This window comes from Dermacentor albipictus, chromosome 2 (assembly GCF_038994185.2).
Source record: "Dermacentor albipictus isolate Rhodes 1998 colony chromosome 2, USDA_Dalb.pri_finalv2, whole genome shotgun sequence".
NCBI classification, from domain to species: Eukaryota; Metazoa; Arthropoda; class Arachnida; order Ixodida; family Ixodidae; genus Dermacentor; species Dermacentor albipictus.
The window spans coordinates 204,621,208-204,646,218 of record NC_091822.1 but is presented as its reverse complement, the minus strand read 5'-3'; the positions used below and the strand labels follow the sequence as shown (position 1 = coordinate 204,646,218).

At 46.7% G+C, this 25,011-nt stretch overlaps 1 protein-coding gene across 1 annotated transcript; it reads left to right on the top strand.

Moving 5' to 3' along the window:
• The first annotated feature begins 712 nt into the window (after positions 1-712).
• Positions 713-25,011, top strand: LOC135903432 (uncharacterized). The gene is made up of 2 exons (XM_070533381.1): positions 713-2,634; positions 24,498-25,011. Exons 1-2 carry the CDS (start codon positions 713-715, stop codon positions 25,009-25,011), a joined length of 2,436 nt encoding a protein of 811 aa, XP_070389482.1.

Below are 25,011 nucleotides of genomic sequence, written 5' to 3'. Positions count from 1 at the left end.
CAACGGCCCTACCGCCTTTTTTCTTTGTATATTTGGGCTATAAAAATCGGGACGACATGCTGTCCCTCAGACTTGGCTGAGATCAGGATTGCTGATAGACCAGTGAGCCTCCGTACTATGTACGTTAAAACGAGTCTGGGCTCTAACAGTCATTGAGACAGTCGAAGAGTGAGACCTTGTTTCTCAGTTGTTCAAAATTGTAATGTATTTGTTGTACCTGCCATGTATATAGAAAAGTTTGCCTATAAATATTTCTTGTACTTCTGACCTCATCGTTTCCTGCCTGCGTTTGATCAACAACTGCCGATCATCATCCGAGAAGCTTCAAGTTCCAACGGTGAAGCGAGGACGGAGAACGAACGAAACATTACTGGCGCAACCGACAGGATCGGCAAGCCCCACAACGAGCAACGAGCAGCGAGCCAGGCGCAAGGAATCGGAGGGCCACCAGCGAATTCCGCAAGGGTTGCAGTTCATCTGGACAAGGACGTCAGGCGGCGCCCCCAGCAGCAACGGGTGAGCGGGATTCCTTGCGTTTTGTCTAGGTTGGCATGGCTGTTGTTCAGTGAGGTTAATGGTGTTCACGCGCAGAACAGCAAATGCGAGTGAGGCTAACGTAAACATTGATACGGCATCTGAACAAAGAGAGGGTCAGAGACGGCAGGAGCTGCAACGCGTCGGAGAGACCGAGTCTGAGACGTCGGATACTGAAATGGATAGTGAGACGCAAGGCGCTGCGCAGGGTCCGAGCACGACGGATCCAGAAGCCATGGCGGTGAGACGCCTGGAGCTGGAGCTGGAAAAGGTGCGCCTACAGCTAGAGTGCGAGCGCATTGCTCTACGGAGAGTGGAGCTCGAACAGTCGAGCAGGCCGCCTTCGGTGTGGGAAGGAAGCGATCGGCGCGGTGCCATCACGGATGGAATAGCACAATGTGCTAAAGTGCTTAAGGCATACCGGTTGCCGTGTGACGCTGACGTTCCGATATGGTTTGATGAGGTCGAAAAGTTGTTTACATCTTTTCAAGTACCTGCACACAGCCGTGTACATTTGATCATGCCGGCGCTGGCCGAGCGGGTTCGTTATCTGTTGCGTGGCCTCAATGACGAGGAATGTACAGATTATGAGACTGTAAAGAAGGCAGTATTAGATGAACTTAAGCTCACGCCAGCTAAATACTTGGAGAGGTTTGAAAAGGCTTCTAAACGAAAGGAGGAAACTTGGGCTCAGTTCGCGTCCCGCGCTAGAACCTATTTGGCCTATTACCTTCAATCTCGAAATGCAAACACCAAAGAAGCTATGACGGAGCTTATGGTTGCTGACCGTATGAAAGCCAGTCTAAGCTCAGGAGCCCTTGAATATGTTCTTTTGCGGGAGGGCGAAGATTGGTTTAAGCCAGTGGAGGTGGCAAAAGTACTCGAGACTTTCGAGCAAGCTAAAGGGAAAGGACGAGCAACTAAGCCAGCCGCAACAGCCTCATTGCCGCAGCGCGCAAAACTAGCTGGCCCGCAGAGGACAAATTTAAGATGCCACGTGTGTCATATACAGGGTCACCTAGCCAGAGACTGCCCAAAAGCTTCAGATAAAGAACCGCAGGGGAAGCCACCGACTGTGCAAAAACAAAGGGTACAGAAGGTTGCTGTTGTAAGTGAAGAACCTCCACCAGAGCAAGAAAGGGTGCTAAGCGCTAGAGTACATGTCGTAGCTCAAAATGCTAGCTCGGGGAGGTCGAAGCTGGACCTAATCCCTATCATGTGCGGGGATATAGCAACGGAAGCTGTGTTGGACACAGGTAGTGAGATAACGGTAGTCCGTAAAAGTATGTTGCCCATCGATTTACAGGAGCCATCACGAACAGTAAGACTTGAGTCGGCATTCGGAAACACCATTCGAGCTAAGCTAGCTACGCTGCCCGTAGGCATGCATCGCCCGGGGGCTGTGATACAACCGCAGAGGATCGATCTGGTGTGCGCGGTTACCGACGAACTTACAAACGGGGTTGACTGCCTGCTGTCAAAGGAAGATTGGGAACTACTACGGGCGCAGGAAAAAGAGGAGTTTGGAGAGGAAAATATTCCGCGGGCAGGGGTCCGATCAGTCGAAATGGTCGATAACACTGAGCCGGACTGCGGTCTAAGTTTCGAAGAAACGACAGAGCAAATGCCTAAGTTGCAAGAGAATAGTTTCATACAAGATGTCACTGGGGTGCCCAGTCAGCGGGAGCTAGAACTAGCCGAGAGTGTAGCTGAGTTGACAGGCACCGAGTGCCAGAGCAAACATGCTCTAGTTTACAATAGGAGGGCACGGACTAAAGAATTTAATGTCGGGGACCAAGTACTCCTCTTTGACACAGGTTGGGCAACCAAGATAGCTGCCATAGAAGGTCTTGTGCCACCTCACACAAAGAAAGAGTTGCGAAGTCTGTTGGGGCTTTGTGGGCATTATCGGGACTATGTCTCAAACTACGCCGACGTGGCGAGCCCGCTTACAGCTTTGACAAGGCGAGGGGTTCCTAATTCAATTCCATGGTCGGAAGAAGCGCAGTGCGCGTTCGAAAGTCTGAAATTAGCTCTCTGTCAGGCTGTCGCCATGAACACACCTGAGCCTCGTCAGCCGTACTGGTTATTCACTGATGCGTCAGCGACGGCGGCCGGTGCCTGTTTAGCTCAAATGTCAGCGGACGGAAAAGAAAAGCCGATCGCTTTTGCTAGCCATCGCTTTAACCCGACACAGGTGCGCTGGTCGACTATAGAGAGAGAAGCCTTTGCTATTATTTGGGCACTCAAGAAATTTGACTACTGGCTTTTCGGAGCAGTGGTGAATGTTGTCTCTGATCATAACCCACTGTCATATTTGACAACCAGCACCCCGCAGGGGGCCAAGTTAGCAAGATGGGCGCTTTCACTACAGCGCTACAATGTAACGGTGCGTCACCTGAAAGGAACATGTAACGCCAGTGCTGATGCATTGTCAAGGCTCTCGAATCGTTCATGGGAGCCAATCGAGTAAAGAGCAGAAACGAAAGGATAGACAGAAACAGCCATGCCAGCTGGGACAGGCGTGAATGTTCCCGTTCACCCGAAGAATGTGTGTGTGGGACAGTTCAGCCTTGGTGGAACTTTCTGTGGCTGTTGTCGTCTATGTGTGTGAGGGTTATAAGACTATGGACATACTATGTATATAACCTGCATATGTTACTTTGCTGCTGTTGTGCCGTGCAGTGCGTTGGAGTGTTCCTGTACATACATCAGTGTTTCTTTTGCATGCTCACTGTCATGAATGTGTTGAGCTTTCGCCCTTTTCTTTTGTCGCTGTGAGAAAATTGTTTTTTTCTCCGTGGTCCTTTCAGTTAATTTTCCTGTTCCTTACGGACTCCGCAGCACCCGTGTTGGGCAGCGTATGTCAATTTTCTTTGACGACGGAACCTTCAGAGCCTAAATCTTACGATACAGCGCCCTTTGGCTCTTGTAGTATAGCTGGGAACATTGTAAGCCCACTATACTCTTTAGGAGGGACGTGTAAGGTCGCTCTGATTGTTGGGGTTCTTAAGTCTCACGAATCGGCCTCGTGCTTTGTGTATAGAGAGGGGGTTCACTTCCCCCCTTGTCAGCGGGGCGACAGTTGCTGTGTTATGTGGGGTCACAGGCAATGCGCAGGGTTAGGTGACGCGTCGCGGCAGGTGCCAGGCGGGCGTGTGCCGATTCCTGGAAGTCAGTATTGTGCGCACGATGTTGGCAGTCCGCCGACGGGTCACACAGACCAGCTTTGAAACGAACCGCTGTACAAAAGGTATTGTGGGTCTGGCGCCCGAGTCCCTGACTAATTGGAGGCGCCGCCGAGGTTAAGAAGGACTTAGCAACTCTGACTCCGTGCCGCATGCAGTGAGCATGGACCTAATCCTCTACGTGTCCGGAACGTAATCGCCAGCCTTGTTGTTGGGTGCGACTGCCTGCGTGGTGTCTAAGACCAGCTTACCGTGCACGCTGTAGGAATGCGGTGCACACGTAAAGAGTGCATTCGCACGACGGCGTCTTGGAAACACGCACTCAAAGAACTTTGTCTTGTAGACAATAAGTTTGAAGGACAAGGAGGGTCATCCGTCTCCCAGACGGCCAAACTTTGAGTACAGCGGCACTTCGTGGTGCCGGTGCCCCTGCTTCCGAGACATTTGCAGCCTAGACGCCGTTGGGATTTGAAACGGTCTAGCGATAACTTGTTCGGGCCTGGCGTGTTTTGCTGAGCCGGTCACTCACTACGGAGAAATGAGAGGGCAACGGAGTTTTGGCGAAGAAGGAAAAGAGCTTTGTTTTCCAATATGTTTATTTTGAAGAGTAAGCCCATCCCTGTGGGTTGGGGCTTAACAAACGGTTGACTCTGATTGGCAACTGAACCTGTGGGACGGGCCAACGGCCCTACCGCCTTTTTTCTTTGTATATTTGGGCTATAAAAATCGGGACGACATGCTGTCCCTCAGACTTGGCTGAGATCAGGATTGCTGATAGACCAGTGAGCCTCCGTACTATGTACGTTAAAACGAGTCTGGGCTCTAACAGTCATTGAGACAGTCGAAGAGTGAGACCTTGTTTCTCAGTTGTTCAAAATTGTAATGTATTTGTTGTACCTGCCATGTATATAGAAAAGTTTGCCTATAAATATTTCTTGTACTTCTGACCTCATCGTTTCCTGCCTGCGTTTGATCAACAACTGCCGATCATCATCCGAGAAGCTTCAAGTTCCAACGGTGAAGCGAGGACGGAGAACGAACGAAACTTTACTATGCCTGTAATAGAGCCTGGAGATACAGTTTTAGTCCGGAGGAGTTTAGATGGACCGAAGTCCAAATTTTCTGGGCCCTACACAGTGATAAAGACGGTCAAGCAACAAGGAATCTTGAAATCGCTACACTATTTGGGACCGGAAGGAAAAACTGAAATAGCAACAGTGGGAAATGTCATGCCCTATCATCCCAGGAGGGATGAAAACCGAAGTCCGGGAGGATGTGATGTTCCGGCGAAGAAGAAGAAGACAGAAGAGACAAGAACAGGAGGGGAGAAGAGAAAGAAGTGATCAAGATGGACACCTGTAAATAAATGAGTGTATTTTAACTCGTACTTTATATCAGATATGCTATACACGTTCTTCATCCTAACACATTTCCTTAATCTGTTTTTCTATCTCACAACTTCTCTATCTACCTTGTACAGCTACAAATTCGTTTACGTATACCGAGGTGCTTGTTTACGTTTTACATTCCTTGGCGTCGTTCAAACGTGCCAGGGTTTTGTAAAGCCCACTCTTAGTGCGTTAGTTTCAGTATCACCAGCGAGAGCGTATTGCGCAATCTCTCTACAGCATACTCAGCTTCCACTTCGCCGGCATGCTGCCACTGTCATAGGGTATTGGTTCGTCACAGTCTGCGCCGTCGAAACAGAAGTCAAAGAAGAGGACTGCGAAGAGCTTGGTGAGGAAAGCTCGCTTCATAGAAGCGACCCAAGCGCCCAAACCGACCGGTGCTTCATTGCTTCCAACGCATGCAGAGAAGCGGCGAGGGGGGCACGCTCCTCACGCCATTCCCCTTGCCCCCTCCCCTGTCTAAGCGTGGAGGCTCATAATAAGCGTGGGAGAGGGGACCTTATCACGTCTGCTAAGGGCGGAGAGGGGTTGCTGATCACTCCTAGCAGGCGTGATCGGTAAGCTAGGAGAAATATCACGCTTAGATTACGCGTGTAAAAAAACTGCAACCGCACACTTAGATAAGCGTGGAATATTTAGAATGTACGAGCTATCTGAGGAAATCCTTCGTAGATGTGCGTGCCAAATCTGAGGAGCTGATGCATCAGAGAGCTGTGGACGCGCGTTCTCACACGCTTGGCAAGTAGTGGTCTGGCACGGCCTCGTCTCATTATCTGAACTGAGCCCGCTCTGTTGAATTATAATGTACAAGAATAGTTGCATGCGCAAGAACTCTAACGCACGTGTTTACACCAGGAGAAATTAGTAAAACTTAAAAGGTGAATGCATAGAACTGCTAATCAAATTTCTGTGTCATAGTGTGCGATAAGGCAAGCACATAAGGAACATGGTTAAATTTTCGGATCTTATACATTCAATATGGACTCGTATTTGCATTCGAACGCGTAGCCATTCGACGGCATTCATCACGTGGATGGCATGCAACATTAGCAAGCGTAATAAAGTGCGGAATGTCAGCCGCAAGATGACCAGCGATATCGTGGAAATAAATTCAAGAAAATCTCCAAGATAAAGTGTTCCGCGATTTCTTGGCGTAGCACTGCTCAAGCGCAGACTGAAATTTGGAGAGGATATTCCTCTCTCGAGTTAAGCCTGTTTCACATGATGCGATTTTCGTCGCACCGGAAGTGCGATTTCCGTCGTTTGCTATGAAAATCGCAGTCGCAGTACCGACCACCCGATTTTCGGCTGCGACCAACCGGTTGGTTGCACAATCCACCGCCGCACCGATCGCTGCGATTTTCCGTCGAAATTGCGCGGAGAGCTGTCAACGGAGTTATTTCGCCGGTTTGTTTTCGAAAATGGCGTCTCGCACGACAACTGCGATGCGCGGAGACGTGGATCGTCGAATTCGGTACGTACGCGAAGGGAGAATAAAAAATGGCTGTGGCTTAGGTAAGGTTAAGCCCAGGATGCGAAGCATACTAGCCTTTATTTTAGTTGTTGAACCACTGTTTAGCCTGGTGAACTGCTGTTGCTTGGCTATATTTGGTTCGGCTAGACGAAGAAACAACTCATGCATTACTTCTTCGCCTTCAAGAGTGGAACGCGACAGCGTTCCCGTCGACCCGCCAAGGGGTGTAAGACAATGGGCTACAGGGCAGCGACTACGCGCCCCGCATTGGACGCGGTGAGCGTCGAGCAAAGCAGCGTTCGGCGCGGCAACGAAATGTGCGCCTGAGCAAGAGACGCACGCCTTAGAAACAGCGCGTTTCTAAGGCAACACCGCATTCACTAGAGGCGCTTTTGTACCGCTTTGAAGCGTTGTACTCGTGGCTCAGTGGTAGCGTCTCCGTCCCACACTCCGGAGACCCTGGTTCGATTCCCACCCAGCCCGTCTTGCAAGAGTTGAGCCAAAGCCACTTCTCCTCTGTCGTGACGTCACGGTGTCACGTGATTTCATGGTCACCGCCGCGCCTGAGGAGCTGGGTTGAGCCCTCGTCATATGCTTCGCATAAAAACTTGTACCGCAGATTGCATTCTCCGATTTCTATTCGTTTGTTGACACGCTACACAGCAAATGAAGTGCATTTTCACGTTTGCTTCGTACGCCTTTGCGAGTTGTCAGTGCTAGGAGGTGTTCGATCCCCAGCAAACGACGAGGTCGTCACAATTTTCTTTTGTTGAGTAGCATGCACAAATCGCGCTTATGGAGAAGCTTGAATTATTTCAACCTCGGCAAGGGCAAATGACAAGACAGCAAAGTACCCGAAGATTCAACGTTGCGCTGAACGCAGTACCATTCAGTTGCATTTTCTATCGGTTTTCAAGCATGAATTTCCCGATGCATCTTGAAAGCTTATCTTGCCTCTTATTAAATTTGACAGAGCGAAAGAGTAGGCTATCGTAATGAATTTGCTACGATAGCATTAAATCCGTGGCTTGAATAAAACATTACATGCACGTCAAGTTTCACCTCTTCTCTGGATATTTTTTTTTCTTGCACAGAAACCAATGAACATTGACTATGTTGCGGACTTTGTATCCTTAGTGCATCTGGATGAACACTTGCTCTGCAAGGTAATTAACTGTACAGCTAGTAGATTAAGTAAATTGCTCGCTCTTAGTGGCACAGTAACAACGTATCCTCCTGCACAATCATGTAGAACTCGTGCAACAGTGCGAAAAGCAGGCAAACGGCCTGTTCTTGTGGGGATAAAACAGTATAAAACGACACGCTGAAGAAAAGTAAATCAAAACTGTGCAGTGAAGTCAGCCAGTACAAGCAGTTATTGCACGTTCACAGCTGATCAAGTATGCAGAAACATTCATGCCTTACATGTTTCTAGTAAGTTTCTAATAAGTTTGTGATCACATATACTAGTGTGTAAACCCATATAACGATATCCGCTGCGATTACTATCTTTATAAGTAATGAAATACCATGCTACTTGCAAGAACGTATATCACCGGAGGATTTTACAACAAATTTCTGCATTTCTACTATACACAATACGTGGTTTATTCAATAAAAGACCACAAACTGGGCTTTTTTGCAATGACAAACTTATTCCAAACTTTACTTACATACAGGCAAGAAAAAAAATTATAGACAGAAATATTGTTCTTCAATTTGTTCACCTGCCACTGTGGCTATAGCATTATGCTGCTAACACAAGACGAGGGGTTGATTTGCCAGCCATGGAAGTCGCATTTCGATGGGAGTCATAAGTGAAAAAAAAAGAGCTCTTGCACTTGGATTTAGTTAACCTTTTCTTGAACCCTTACACTTCAAAATACTATTGCATAGGGGGGCATGCTTATGCAAGAACTAACACCAATAGAAAGCAAAGGACAGAATTGTAAAACAACCATCTTTCATGATAATTCGAGTGTGCAAATATTCATTGCATCAATATGTATTGTTCAACAGCACTGCACAAATAAGCATGATCAGGTATAGCAAGTACTCTGTCAGGAAGCTGGTTCTACAGATGTATAAATGTCAAGGTATGAATGCTCATACTACGTCGCACACATAGCACAAAGAAAACCTTTTTCAAGAGTTATCCCTTCTGGCAGATATGAGTGGGCCATAAGCAGTAGAAACTTTATTGCAGGACATTGTGTAATACCGCTTATGAAAGAATGAAGAGAGTGAAGGGGCTTTTAACAGCAGTACCTCATGCTACTCTAATAAGAGGTACGATGAGCAAAAACAGGTAGAGCACTTAAACAGTGACTTTCTGAAAGACAGAAAATTCCAGGTGAGAGTTGGAGGTACATTTGGCCTACACACACCAACAACACGGGCATACTACAAGAAACACTACAGCCTATGGTGTATTACAGTCTATGGGAAAGCTATCTTATACAGAAATCAAGAATGATGCAACAAGCCCTCGACAACACTGCAGACTTTCTTGGCCAGTCTGGCCTCTCGCTTTCTGATAAGTCAGCTCATATCGACGTCGGAAAAAAAGAAAGACTAGAATCAACAACTACCCCAGATTGCACATTGTGATCCACATCGCTGGACAAATATGCCCGCAAGTCAACATCCACAAATCCTCAGCTAGTGTAAGCCCATGACGGCAGAGCCAGCACGTGGGTGAAACAATTATGCAATGCCTGGACGCAACTTCCACACCTGGTGAAAAGAATGATCTCGAAATAATGGGGGTGGACGAGTGGATACTATAGAAAATCGCAAATGCTGTGCTTGTGTCCAAGGTATGGTACGATATGAATTACCAGCAGCACATAAAAAAGACAACTCATCGAATACAGGCATCGGGTAGTAATAACAGATCTTTCCAACTTTACCATGCTTGAAGACCTCTATGAGAAAGAGCTAACGAACAAGCACCTAGACAGAGTAGAGTTGCAGCCTGCAGCACAAATTCTTTGTCTCAAGAGCTCAGAACCTCGTCCCAAGATACTATGCCAGCTAGCATATGAGATGCAAAGACGACTACCCCTCCCTTCAGAAACACAACCTTGGGAGTACCTGAACTTGAAACACAACAGGCCCATACCGTGGAATATGGGGGCAAACAATTAGGCCAGGAGATTATATGCAACTGCCAAACACACAGAGGAGGTTGCTAATCATGAAGATGCAAGCAAACATAAGGCACATATGGCATGGCAATATCAGTGTAACAGTAGTATGGCACTACATAAAACTAAGCCCCATATAAGTGAGTACCATTCCAGGTCATCCTACACCTATAAAAGCTGAACTGAAAGCAATCAAAGCAGCAGTTGTAGTGCAGATTGCACCCTGCACAACACCCTGCATGGATTCACCAGAAACTGTCTGTGCCTGCACATCACACAAGATTGTCAGGAAAATCAGGAGAGTGACACGCGACTTGCAAGCACATGGCCAGAAATTAAATTACAGGATACATAGCCGTGCAGATATTCCAGGACACAAGCGGGCTTATAAGCCCGACATAATAACTGAAAACTAGATGAGTTTGTGTGTATTCATTATTAACTAAAGTGCAACAGACAGACAACAGACAAGAACGAAGCACCCTGTTCACTTAGTTCCTGTCCATCGATTTTCTGTTGCACTATAGTTAATGAATTCATAAAGCTGCACAGGAGAAGAATGATGGCCCAAGGGCCCGATCTCACATGCAAATCCACGCGTGCGTGCGTGCGCGCACACACACACACACATACACACACACACACACACACACAAATGTTGCAAGAGTGCATAGCATGAAGCAGTATCAACAGGATGACACTAGATATGGATGAGGACTAACTTTGAAATGAGGTTCATTTGTAAAAATGTGGCAAGCTATATAAATTACCAGAAAAAAAAGGACGATGAGCAAAACGAGAACAAGATGAAAGCAGGAGCCAACGTTTCGACAAGTGGACTTGTCTTCTTCAAAGTCCACTTGTGGAAACGTTGGCTCCTACTTTCACTTTTTTCTCATGTTGCTCATCGTCTTGAATTTCCATCTCCTGCCTTCCCCGAGTTTTCCCCAGAAAAAGAAAGACATCTTTGAAGGATAGATAAAAATTGGTGCTTGATGCAGCCAAACATAAATAAAAATGCTACAGAAAGAAAATAGAGAAAAATTCCAAGTGCAGGAAAAAATCATTACAATTGCCAATCCTGCATGCCAGCACCTTTCAAGAAACACTGTTGTTATTCAAATCGACAGACTGACAGCTAGCTTATACAAGCACATTCTTCCAGTTCCATGCCATTGGGAAAAAATGAATATCCTGGAAGGTAGCCACATGCACACTTGGTGATCGCAATGTTTTTTTTTCCCTGGACTTGTATATCTATATGTATTTTCTCCCTTTCCTGCTTTTATGTTTGGTTTCATCAAGCACTAGTCTTTATCAGGTTTTATTGCTGAACTACTTTGTGGTAACCTTTATAGATCACTGCATTTTCACAATAAACCTTTTAATTAGAAGTTAGCGTACCCTATTTTTACTGTTTTACATGAACATTCTTGCTACATTGGCCAAACAAATGATGTTATAAGGTATCATGAGCGCCATTAAAGTGACTTGTTGCAGTAAAAAAAGAACGAATAGCCTGGCTGCAAATGGCACCAGAGAACACATAGGGCAAACAAGAAAACGGAGATGATCTAACAACCAAAAGTTTAATGTACACACCGAGTAAATGCTCGCTGACAAGCAATAGACCGAACATACACAAAAAGGAGAAGCAAAAATTTATGTGCATTTAATTACAGAAAATGCATCCATTTCTAACGGAGGCCATGCTGACAAGATTAACCCAGCATTCCGTAATTTCTCTAGGCAGCCGATATGCACAGAATGCTAGCTTCTTCCTCTACAATACACGCTCAGATGTGGAGAGTGCATTGTAGAGGAAGAAGCTAGCATTCTGTGGAGATCGGCTGCCTAGAGAAATTATGGATGCTGTAGATGCAAATACACTGGGAGAATCTTGTGTCAGCATGGCCGCTGTTACACTTTCAGAGACGGATGCGTTTCCTGTTGGGATCTGTATGGACACGCATCAGATCTTGCTTCTGCTTTTTGTGTAAATTCGATTTATTGCTTGTCGACCAGCATTTACTCGGCATGTTCAATAAACTTTCATTTGTTAATACGCCTCATGATTGTCTTGGTCTCTAGCAGAAAGGTGTTGATTCTTTGTACAGTGAAGCTGTATACGCCTAGGCGAAACACTCATGGTCCGATCCCAAAAACCCTAGTGTAGGGGTATGAGCCATTGTTTAAGGGGGTGTGAGCCATTGCATGCGTCTTGCATGATGGACGGAGACATTTATTGTTGGGTAGACATAGAAATGCTTATGCATTTCAAACATACATTTATCTGCGTATTATTGCAGGGAAGGGACACAGAGGGGGATCATGTTAAGACAAGATCATGATGTCATTATTATCTCGCAGCAAAGGTGTGGTGGGCCATTGGCTAAACCGATAGTGACGTCGTTTCTCTCTAGCAGCAGAGCGCGCGTGCAGCAGCCTCTCTCCGACTTCCCAACAGGTTCGAAAATGTGTCCCTGTGCAGCCCCGGTGTGTCACTTCGTAACTACAGTGCATAACTGAGTCATAACATTATGATTAACGCATTACAAAACACAAGTACGTAACATAATTCAGAAAGACTTTGATGGACCCGCTGGATTAACACAATGAACGACTCATTGCACTTTCCATGATGGCGATCTTGCAAAGTGCAATGTGAGGCATTCCAAATAAACAATGTGATAAACCCAAGCCAAACATATGCATAACCTCATTAAGAAACACAGACATAACCAGTAATATAGAAAGACTTGAATAAACCATTGGAATTAACCTAGTGATAAACACCGGGGCTGCACATTTCAGCTTCGCTGGTTTACCGTCTGTACAGGGTGCATGGGCAGTAACTTTTTCTGTCATTGTTTGTTAAGTATTGTATAATGTTGTTCCAGCAAAACACGTTGGGCTAGTTGGTACAATGTATTGGTATTGCTCTTTTTGCTGTTTTTTTTCTTAATTTTGTGCCCTTCTTCCTTTTGTAACAACTTTTTTTATTCCCCCTTGCATAATACTCCAACCTTGCAGCCTGCGAGGTATATAAATAAATAAGTACATAAGCACGTCATTCATTCATCTGCATACACCTTGCACCATTCCTTGCTCAACAAACGTCACTCCGTTGACGTCTGGCAGCGTGAATCTACATTAACTGCCGTTTGCGTTTCAGTATGGTTTGTGAACAGTGTAATGCATAACGATTACATGACATTAAGGCTGTGACCTATGCGGTGCATAAGCAAACCTTGCAAAAGATGATATGTTGGATTGTTGAAAATAAGACAAATTGTATATATCGCAGCTACTTTAACAGCATTTAATTGACCTCTTGACAAAAACTTCACTTCGCATAGATTCCAACACGTACACTGAAACTGCAGTTTTGTTTTTTACTGCATGGCCACATTGTAGATTTGAAAACAAAGTGAAATAAATTTGTTGGTTGCAATATAACAATATGTGTAGATCACTGCGCTTGTAACACCAGAACTTGATACAAACATGCACACTATAGGATGCAGACAAATGCTCAGGACAAACTCCAGAATGTTTGCATCATGATACTTATGAAAATGAACGTTTCCATTCCATGGCTGTCAATGAGAAGGAGAGAGGAAACTTAATTGTGTTCGTGGAACAAAAAACGCATTGATAAGCTTAGACATATAGTCATTGCTTAACACTTTCGAAATGAATAATTATAGCTTGCTATCGACATTGAAGCAGCCTTTCGACAGCAAGAAAAGGAATCAGTTTTTCCAGCTCTGAACATTGAATGGCAGAAAATGCAAGCAGGCATAAAATTCTGCCAATATAATCTGTTTAGGAATACCAAATTAGAATAAACATTGAGGCTTGCATTTGTACTTTCTCTGGCTGAGCAATCTAGTTTGAAATGACTCCCATAAATATGTCGTAACAATGTTGATCTAATTGTTAAGAATGGCGAGCCGCTAAGCAAGATTGCCACCTTGCCACCCGATTACGACAAGGGGTGCAAGACGCGCATTCCGCACCCTCTCCGTCACTGCAGCTAGGAGGCGTTCGAAGAAGCGGCCTTTGTGCTGAAAACCCGCTTCCTTCCTCCAGCCCCATCGACATCGTGACGGGACGAGTTCGGTGTGTGAACAATGGTCTCGGAGTTCCCCAACGCGGAGCTGATTTGACACGCATGGACAAGCTGCCGCGGGAACGACGTATTTTGGGGCTTCTCACGCTTCTGCATGACGCAAAACAACGAGCGACCCTCGATCGGCACCGATAGTTCCCGGAACGGCACCCTTCCAACGCCGTCGTTTGGGCTTCGGAATGTGTGTGCCTTTGTGTCTGTAAACTGATCTGCAGAGCAGCGGCGAGTTGGTGATGAGTAAACGAACAGTCGCCGCCTCGTATGGCCGGCGGATCGAGTGTATAAAAACTGTGGTTGTGCGAATGCTGAACACACTTCTCTTGAGCAGTCATGTTAGACTGAGTCACTTCTCTCCGGCAGTCATGTTGGACTGTTACTCTTTTTCTCAAGTAGTCATGTTAGACTGATTTAATTTCTGTAAATAAACCCTTTGTCCTCGTTCTCGATGAGAAGCAGTTCTTCACTTCATCAACGATCTCAGCGTAAATAAGTTGGACGAAGGCATGGGCCAGCTACCTTCGAATTCATGCCGTACTCCAATCTTGGCAAGGGACCACGGACGATGGGATTGAGCCCCCAATCCTGACAACTGGCTGACAGCGGTGAGATGGACTTTGCGACATGGTGCTGTATCTGCGGTGAGTGCTTGGTTTTTGCTTTGACTCTCTAGGCTTCATTTTGGGGTTGTTCTGTTTAGAACAGTAGGGAAGCTAGATTGTTGTGTGTTAGCTAGGTTGTGTTTTCCTAGCTAGATTTAGAGAGCAGAATCAAGGCAGTAAAGCAGCAGTCATGGAGTTAAGGACACTGCTGAGAGACGAGTTGTTGATTGTTGGTGAGGAACTGGGCCTAGATGTACGCAAGGAAATGCTCAAATCGGAATTATTGGAGCTAATTTCCGAAAAGGCCAGTGAGGAAGAAATTGAAATGGGGTTTGAACTTCTGAAAAAGAGAGAAGAACGAGAAAGAAAAGAACAAGAGAGAGAGGAACGCGATAAAGATCGCGAGTTAAGAAAAATGCAACTGGAACTTGAAAGCAAACGTTTGGAGATGTCTCAAGGAAGTGAAGGCGCTCTGGGACGATCAAGTGAGGCAGAATCGTACCGCATGGACAGGCTATTAAAGCCATTTGAGGTCGGGACCGACATAGGCTTGTTCCTAAGCAATTTTGAAAGGACTTGCGAAAAGATGAACTTCGGCCCGAGTACATGGCCACAGCGGTTGCTGTCTATGTTGCCGTGTGAGGCGGCGGAAGTAATCGCCAGATTGAGTGTGCAGGATGCATATGATTATGCAAAAGTTAAGGCTAGTCTCCTGAAGAAATACCGCCTTTCAGCCGAAGCTTTTCGCCAAAGGTTTAGGAGCACAGGCAAGAAAGATAGCGAGGGCTATCCGGAGTTTGCATATAGCTTAAAGGCCAACCTAGTCGAGTGGCTTAAAAGCGCGGAAGCGTACGATAGCAGAGACATGATCATTGAATGCATGTGTCTAGAGCAGTTTTACAAAACCATCCCCCAAGCTGTGAAACTGTGGGTGCAAGACAGAGGTAATGTAAACACTGTGGAAAGGGCGGCTGAATTAGCCGAAGAGTACGCAACCCGTAGAAAGTTGAACGCCGAGGAGGGAAACTGGGACGGTCGAAATGGACCGCGGAAACCATTTCCGTTCAAAAAGGGTGCGCAAACTAGACGATCAGAGCCTGTAGAAATGGCGGAAAAGCCCGCAGAAAAGAGCGAGGAGAAACCTAACGGAGAAACCGCACAAAAAGAACAGAAAAGAAAATTCGAATCTGTTAGACCAATTCGCTGTTACAAATGCCACAAACTGGGACATATAGCTGTAAACTGCGAGAAGTCTAGCGTAGTTTTTTCCTACGTGGAGGAAAAAGATGGGAATATGGCACTTTTAAGTCCATATCTCCACGACCTGCAAGTTAATGGAAAACCATGCCGAGTGCTAAGAGACAGTGCCGCCAGCCACGCTGGACATTGTCCATCCGTCTTACGTGATGGTAGATGACTTCACTGGAGAAGTAGCATGGATAAAACAGGTTGTAGAAGAACACAGCGTGTGTCTGCCCATGGCCAAAGTCAATATCAGTGGACCATTCGGGGAGCTAGAGACTGAGGCTGCAGTTTCCAAATTTTTGTCACTGCAGTATCCCTACATCTTTTCGAATCGTTCGAATCAGTTACTGCGTGACAGAGGGCTCAAACTGGGAGAGGGCATAGTACAGGCATTGACCCGAGGCCAAGCTCGTAAGATCGCGGCGCTTTCGGCTGAAAATGCTCAAGCTCCTCCAGCGGAAGCAGAAAAGGGGATAACTTCAATCAGGCACGTACCCAGGATTTTTTTTCGGGGGGGGGGGGCCCACCACCTCCATCATCATCATCATCATCATCATCATCATCATCGTGTTTTATGTCAACTGCAGGACGAAGGTCTCTCCCTGCGATCTCCAATTACCCTGCGCCAACCGATTCCAACTAGCGCCCGCGAATTTCCTAATTTCACCGCTCCACCTAGTGTTTTCTCGTCCTCGATTGCGTTTCCCTTCTCTTGGTACCCATTCTGTAACCCTAATGGTCCAACGGTTATCTAACCGGCGCATTACATGACCTACAGCTGCATTTTTTCCTCTTGATGTCAATTAGAATATCGTCTATACCCGTTCGCTCTCTGATCCAAACCACTCTTTTTTCTCTCTTAACGTTATGCCTAGCAATCTTCGTTCAATCGCTCTTTGCGCTGTCCTTAACTTGCTCTCAAGTCTCTGCCCCATATTTCAGCACTGGCAAAATGCACTGATTGCACACCTTACTTTTCAATAATAATGGTAAGCTTCCAGTCAGGAGCTGCCAATGTCTGCCATATGCGATCCAACCTATTTTTATTCTTCTGTGAATTTCCTTCTCATGATCAGGGTTCCCTGTGATTAATTGACCTAGGTAATTGTACTCCTTCACAGTCTCTAGTGGCCGACTGGCGATCTTGATCTCTTGTTTCTTTGCCCGGCTATTTATCATTATCTTCATCTCCTGCTCAATAATATTCAACCCCACTCTTACACTCTCTCTGTTAAGGTCTACAAGCATTTGTTGTAACCCGTCTGCATTGTTGTTGAATAGAACAATGTCATCGGCAAACTGAAGGTTGCTGAGGTATTTGCCGTCGATCTTTACTCCTAAGCCTTCCCAGTTTAATAGCTTGAATTCTTGTGGAGAAATTGTGTCTCCCTGTCTGACCCCTTTCTCTATAGGTATCTCCCTGCTTTTCTTGCGCAGAATTAAGGTAGCTGTAGAACCTCTGTAGATATTCTTACGCGAAGGACGAGTCAGTAAGACGAGAAACTATTTACAGATTATATTTACAACAACGGTTGCAGCGCTGACCGGTTAGATTCACAGCGCGAGCCCAGTTCGCTCTTCCTCCTCTTTTCTGAAGTGATGGCGCCTACGCGCCTCGTTCAAACAAACAAATACCACACATATGTAGCAATATTTTCCAAGCTTTTTACGTAAGCGTTCTGTACTCCTTGATTACGTAGTGCCTCTACGATTGCTGGTATCTCTGCTGAATCAAATACCTTTTCGTAATCTATATAAGCCACATAGAGAGGCTTATTGTACTCTGCAGATTTCGCGATAACCTGATTGATGACATGGATGTGATCCATTGTAGAGTAGTCCTTCCTGAAGCCAGCCTGTTCTCTTGGTTGACTAAAGTCCAGTGTTTGGAGATTATTTTGGTAAACATTTTATATAATACTGGGAGTAAGCTAATGGTCCCATAATTTTTCAATTCTTTAACGTCTCCTTTTTTGTGGATTGGTATAATGTCTGCATTCTTCCAGTTTTCTGGGACCCTTGCAGTCGATAGACACTTCGTATAAAAAGCCGCCAGTTTTCCAAGCATTATGTCTCCTCCATCTTTGATTAAATCGACTGTTATTCCAGCTTCTCCTCCCGCTCTTCATCGTTTCATGTCTTGCAGGGCCCTTCTGACCTCATCGCTAGTTATAGGAGAGTTTCTGTATCCTGTTTATTACTCTTTCTAAGTGAGGTATCGTGACTCCACTGGATACTGTATACAGGTCAGCTTAGAATCTTTCCGCTGCTTTTGCTATATCTTCGAGATTGCTGATGATATTATCCTTCTTATCTTTTAGTTTAGTGCATACATCATGATTTGTCCTATGCCAGGTTTCATATTTACTGATTTCAGGCTGCGTTCATTTTTTACGGCTTCTTCAGTCTTTCTGATGTTATAGTTTCGAATATCAGTTATTTTCGCCTTGTTCAGTTTTGACAGTTCCGCCAATTGCGTAACGCTGTGCGGCCGCCAGTCCCATACAACCGCGTAACGCGCAGGACTCTGCGATTCTAGACGTACTGCGCTCACCGCGAAAGGTTAGAAAAAACCCACATAAGCACAGCAGAGAAGTGACTACGTGAGGCGGTTCGACCGATAGCTGTAGAAGCGTCATTCAAAACAAGCGATTGTTCTCCACTTCTGGCGGCGTTTTCTCTACTTCCTTTTTAAATAAAAAGATGTTGATCCATAAATATTCTCATAAACAACGGTTAACTTTTTTATTATTTGCTGTTGCTTGCAGTTTGGTTGTTGCTTTGGCTCTCTACCTTAGTAGATCGCTTAATTTCTCAACTCCTTGCGATTTTTGTTTCCAGTTGCCAATTTCGCAGGAAAGTGCTATACAATTAGGGAAAACAGACGAGGTAACGGGCGACAGTCATCTTGCTTATGGGTTTAAGGGTTATTGCAGGGTTTCATGATGGGCGCTCTTTCACATTATTTTATTTCCCACCTTATCTAACCAATATCACGTGTATGTGGTTCAGGGCATGTGCCAGCGTCACGGCGAGCCGTAACTCAAGGAAATAATGAAGCAAAGGGATAAGTTAAACGAAATTGGCGTTTTCTCCAGCCGCAACTCGTTCCATGAGAGTGCAGGCCAGCTGAGTAACAGCCGCATCCCTCTTCTGGTCCCAGGATCAGCCTAAACAAAGAAGGTTGAACTAACAAAAGCAACAGCTTTGCGCGTGACGGTTGAATAGATGGTGACAACTGAACGCATCTCGAGTTAATCGCGCGGGTGCGGAATCTATGAGAAAACTGTCCTTCACATTACAAGAGATGCCGATAACTACCGCCATCTAAAAGGAGTGAAAAAGGCAGCATAATGCTGACCGATGAACAGCTGCCAAGTCTCAACATTGATCTGGCGGCGCTTTAGGAATGTGTGAGGAGTGGTGGCGTGGGTGGGGAGGGGGGGGGGGGTATGCCACTTGATTTCGGGGGGGGGGGGCCCGGGCCCCCCCGGGCCCCCCCTTGGGTACGTGCCTGACTTCAATACCCGAATCCGAGCTAAGCCCGAGGGACAAAAGAACAGTTGAGGAGAGCCTGCCAGCTGACCAGCTCAATGAGAGCGTAGCACTAGAGTGTCAGAGTTCTAGCTTGCAGGAAGAGCAAGTAGACGCGCTCACAAGCGAGACAGGGTCGTTATTATCACCGGCCTCAAAGAACTTTGATCAACTCTTACGCGTGGATAGAGAGTCACTGGCAGCTGAGCAAAAGAATGATGAGAGCTTAGCTAAATTACGTGACACAGCTAAAGAAGGCATTGCTAGGCGTAACGTAACGATACATGAGAGAGGAGGATTGTTGTATCGGCATTACAGAGATCGAAAGGGTAGGATTTTAGATCAGTTAGTCATACCTACTAAGTATAGGGAGGACCTTTTGAGTCTTTGTCATGGAAATGGGTGGTCCGGCCACCTAGGCATAAACAAATCAAAGGAAAGGTTGCTTATGGAATACTACTGGCCTGGCTGTTTCAAAGATGTAGAAAACTTTGTAAGATCATGCGACGCCTGCCAGCGTTCTGGTAAACCAGGAGAGACTTGGAAAGCTCCACTGAAGGTAGTGCCCTTAATAACAGAGCCTTTCAGACGACTTGTAATAGACACGGTAGGGCCTCTTCCAAAAACAAAATCAGGTTACAGGTACTTGTTTACCATGCTGTGTCCGGCTACCAAGTTTCCAGAAGCAATCCCTTTGAAAGAGCTCAGCTCCACCGAAGTAGTAGACGCGCTTTTGACAGTGTTTGCACGAGTTGGGTTTCCAGCCGAAATTCAGGCAGATCAAGGGTCAGTATTCACGAGCGCACTGACTTCCACATTCTTGCAAAAGTGCGGGGTAAAGTTAATACACAGTTCTGTCTATCACCCTCAGTCAAACAGTGTAGAGAGGTGGCATTCGGTGCTTAAGCGAGTTTTGCGTGCGCTCTGTTACGAGCACAAGGAGGACTGGGAGAACTGTCTGCCGGCAACGTTGTTTGCTTTGCGAACGGTTCCACATGAGGCGACAGGGTTCTCACCAGCAGAACTAGTGTATGGGAGGAGACTCCGGTCTCCACTGAGAATGTTAAGAGAGATGTGGGAGGAAAGAGGGGAGAGTCCAACCGTGGTTGAATACGTGCTAAATTTACTGGAACGGCTAAGCGCAACCCGAGAACTAGTCGGAAAGAACATGGAAATAGCTCAAAGGAACGCCAAATTCTATTACGACAAGAATGCGAGGCTTCGTACGTTTAAAGTCGACTTAACGATGAAAGCGGAAAAGTGTAGGTTTGGTTGTTCGCAGGTTACTTATCTGGGCCATGTTGTCGGTCAGGACATGAGACGGCCGGCTGAGCTGAAAATAGCTACGATTGGAGAATTTTCTCAGCCGCGCCCGAAAACGGACCTTCGTTCATTTTTGGGACTTGTGGGGTACTATCAACGGTACATTCCGAATTACTCGCAATTGGCAAGTCCATTAACAGACGCCCTTCGAAAGGGAGCACCGAGTAACGTACACTGGGATAAGGACAAAGAGAACGCTTTCCAAAGTTTGAAAACGCTATTGGTTTCTCGCCCTGTGCTTCGCGCGCCAGACTACACAAAGGAATTCATAGTTCAATGCGACGCAAGCGACAGAGGTATGGGCGTGGTACTTAGTCAGGTCGGCGACGATAACGAGGAGCATCCTATCCTCTACGCCAGCCGTAAACTAAATGTAAGAGAGGAAGCCTACAGCGCTTCAGAGAAGGAATGCGCTTGTTTGGTTTGGGCCGCCCAGAAGTTGTCGTGTTACTTGTACGGAGCGAAGTTCATCTTCGAGACCGACCACTGTCCTCTGACGTGGCTCAATCAAATGTCACACAAAAACGGCGGCTTGCTCCGATGGAGCCTCACTCTCCAAGAGTACAACTTCTCTGTTAGATATAAGAAGGGAAAGTTGCATAGCAATGCGGATGGTTTGAGCAGGCTAATTTGAATTCTGCGTTTGGGGGTCCCGCCTAAATTTTAGGGTTACTAGTGTTAATTTTATTAAACGAAGAAGATCCCCTCTCATTTGGCAGGATTCCCTCCATGATTGCTGAATGTGTCAGCAGGAATTTGCTTCGGAAATTGGCATAGCGAAATGCAGCATTTTTTTTTGTTTCTGCACTTATGTTGTTGTTTTTTTGAAGCCTAGCGAGTCTAAAGTGAGAGCCAATGCGCGTCATCTCGGCGCAGAGCCGTGTTGTGGGGTTCATTTTGCAGTTGCCTGTCCTTGTTGGATGTTTTGGGGCGGTGACATCAATGCACAAGTGATCACTGCGAGCCAAGACATCAATCCCCCCCTGACCAGCAGCCGTTCTCTTCCTGCCTAGCGGTTGTCAGCGCTAGACAGTCGAGATTTTTCGGGCCATGGAGGCGCTGTTAAGAATGGCGAGCCGCTAAGCAAGATTGCCACCTTGCCACCCGATTACGACAAGGGGTGCAAGACGCGCATTCCGCACCCTCTCCGTCACTGCAGCTAGGAGGCGTTCGAAGAAGCGGCCTTTGTGCTGAAAACCCGCTTCCTTCCTCCAGCCCCATCGACATTGTGACGGGACGAGTTCGGTGTGTGAACAATGGTTTCGGAGTTCCCCAACGCGGAGCTGATTTGACACGCATGGATAAGCTGCCGCGGGAACGACGTATTTTGGGGCTTCTCACGCTTCTGCATGACGCAAAACAACGAGCGACCCTCGATCGGCACCGATAGTTCCCGGAACGGCACCCCTCCGACGCCGTCGTTTGGGCTTCGGAATGTGTGTGCCTTTGTGTCTGTAAACTTATCTGCAGAGCAGCGGCGAGTTGGTAATGCGTAAACGAACAGTCGCCGCCTCGTATGGCCGGCGGATCGAGTGTATAAAAACTGTGGTTGTGCGAATGCTGAACACACTTCTCTTGAGCAGTCATGTTAGACTGAGTCACTTCTCTCCGGCAGTCATGTTGGACTGTTACTCTTTTTCTCAAGTAGTCATGTTAGACTGATTTAATTTCTGTAAATAAACCCTTTTTCCTCGTTCTCGATCAGAAGCAGTTCTTCACTTCATCAACGATCTCAGCGTAAATAAGTTGGACGAAGGCATGGGCCAGCTACCTTCGAATTCATGCCGTACTCCAATCTTGGCAAAGGACCACGGACGATGGGATTGAGCCCCCAATCCTGATATAATAGAGGTTAAATGCATGACTAGCTTAAGAAATCTGGATGATTGCTATAAATTACAATGAAGAAACTATATCTAACAACATTAATAATATAATAATATTTATTTCCACAAAACAGGCTAACCGTGAGTGGCATGCGAGGCTGAGCAGAAAGCTGAAAGATTCTACGGCAAGTGCGCCTGCCGTGGGCCTACGATCCTGCATTATGAATAGCGCGTATTGATATGGTCTTCTTGTTAGAAGTTCCGAGGATACTACCAGCGCGAGACAGGGGACAACAATGTGGACGAGAAGCGTGTCTTTTAGAATGCTGTGTCACAACGTACAGGTTTCTACAAAAGTGACGGTAACTGCTAGAAACATTTGATGCATCGGCTTTTGCGCCTTTAGAAATATTTAGAGAGGGCTCCCATATATATATTCGCAGCGCAAGCACGGCGATGGACGAACCAGGCTAGCGCTAAGGTTGAATTTCACAACACAATTTTCATTCCACGTCGTAATCACACAGATCGTTTGAGGCTTCGTTCAGGGGCACACGCGGGCGTTCGGGTTGGTGCTTCTTGTTGAGTTTGGCGTAAGAATATGGCTAGAAGCAGGCACCACATATGCGCAATGACAGGAATATACACGCATCATTTCTCCAGAAGCTGACGCCGAGCACGGGTAGCGCGAGCATCTTGTTGGGGTGACACGACAACTTCGTAGCAGCCGAATTCCGAATACTGCATATGCGGTGAGGGTAGCTATATGAACTTGTCGATAGGTCATCTTGTAGATTGTTGTAGCGCAGGCAGAACGAAACGGTCATAGAAGGTAGATAAGACAACACACAGCGCTGAACCATAGAATAAAGAATCGCTGAACCACCTGCGAACAGCTGTTTACGTGCGCGATGTCGCACTGAACTACAGAAACCGCCGTCGCGCACTCCAAGACAAATTTTTAAGTTAGTAAACGTACAGGCGCTCCCAGAATAATTCGGAACGCCACACACGCGGCCGCTCGCCGGCGGAGCGCACCCGTGGAAGAAGTAGTACCATGGTCTGCGCCTGCGCGGTCTCCCTAGCAAGCAAGGTTGGCTCCCTAGTGCATCTAGTTTGTGTTGCCTTGCTCCAGAATGGTAGCCCTAGGTGCCTCTTAACGTTTTGTCCAGGGGGGCTGGGCCGGTGGTGTCTGGGACAAGCTGTGTCTGCGCATGCACTCGAGTTGGAGCGTGAGCGCTCGTGTCTGCATGTTCGCGTGCTTGGCCCTTTTTTTTCATTTTTCGTGTGGGCTGTATTTATCATTTGCTAAAAATATTTATGGTAGGTTACCGTGACTGGCGCTGGCAAAGAGCGGCGCTTTCGTCTGATGCAACCGTGATGATATCGGCGGCTCGATTGATAAAGGGATACGAACATATTTAAACAACGACAGTTACGCGAATTCCGCCCTATTCCAATCGAGGCAACATGTCGAAAAGAGTGCCGATGAATGTGCGGAGAAATATAGTTAAGCTCAGTTCCCAAGGTATACCTCAACGTGAGATATGCCGCCTCACAAAAACGTCTATAAGTGCGGTCAACCGAATAATCCAAGCCTACAGGGATGAAGATGGCCGACTCAAAGATGCAACACGATCGGGACGACACCGATGCACATCGGAAGAGTCCGACCTTCTTATTGTTACTGCAGCCGTTGCTGATCCTTTCCAGAGCGCCCGCCAGATCAAGACAGCCCTCAACCTGCAAGCCAGTGAGGAAACAATTAGAAGGCGCATGCGAGAGGCTGGTCTTCGTGGATTTGTCGCGGCACAAAAGCCACACCTTACGGAGCACCAAAAACGCCGGCGCCTTGAGTTTTACAGGGCATATGAGCGCTGGACGACTGAAGAATGGAAGGAAGTAATATTTTCAGATGAATCGACATTTTCATCTAGATGGGACCAAGAGCGCCGCGTATGGAGACCATATAACTGCAGGTATTTTCATTTTCTTTCTGATCTTTTAAGCACAAATTCTTCGGACGCGCAAAAGGTATTTCATCTGAAAAGACCATTATCTATTCCCTTCTTTTCATGCAGATACGAGCCTGGGTATGTTTCGGAGATCCACAGCAGCGGCCGCTGTACTGTCAACGTTTGGGGAGCAATTAGCAAAGAGGGCCTCGGTCCGCTAATCCGACTGTCCCCATCGTTCACAGCTGAAGCTTACTGTGACATTCTGGACTACCACCTATTGCCATACGCGCTGGACGGGCCATTTAAAGATGGCTGCTACTTCTTCCAGCAAGACCTGAGCCCGGTGCACACCGCCAGAGCTGTGGCAAAACTTCTTCAAGAACGTGGGGTTCGCGTTCTTGACTGGCCTCCGAAAGGTGCAGACTTCAATGTTATGGAGAACGTGTGGGGCATGATGAAAGAAAGCTTATCCAAGCTGAATCTGGGAGGGGCCAGTGCCGACGAGCTCTGGCTCGCCATAACGCGCGAGTGGAAGCGCCTTGGAGAGAGAAGGGACTTCGTCGATGCGCTCTACGAGTCAATTCCACGCCGCGTACAAGCTGCGCTTCGCGTGGACGGCGCATTCGGGAGATATTGA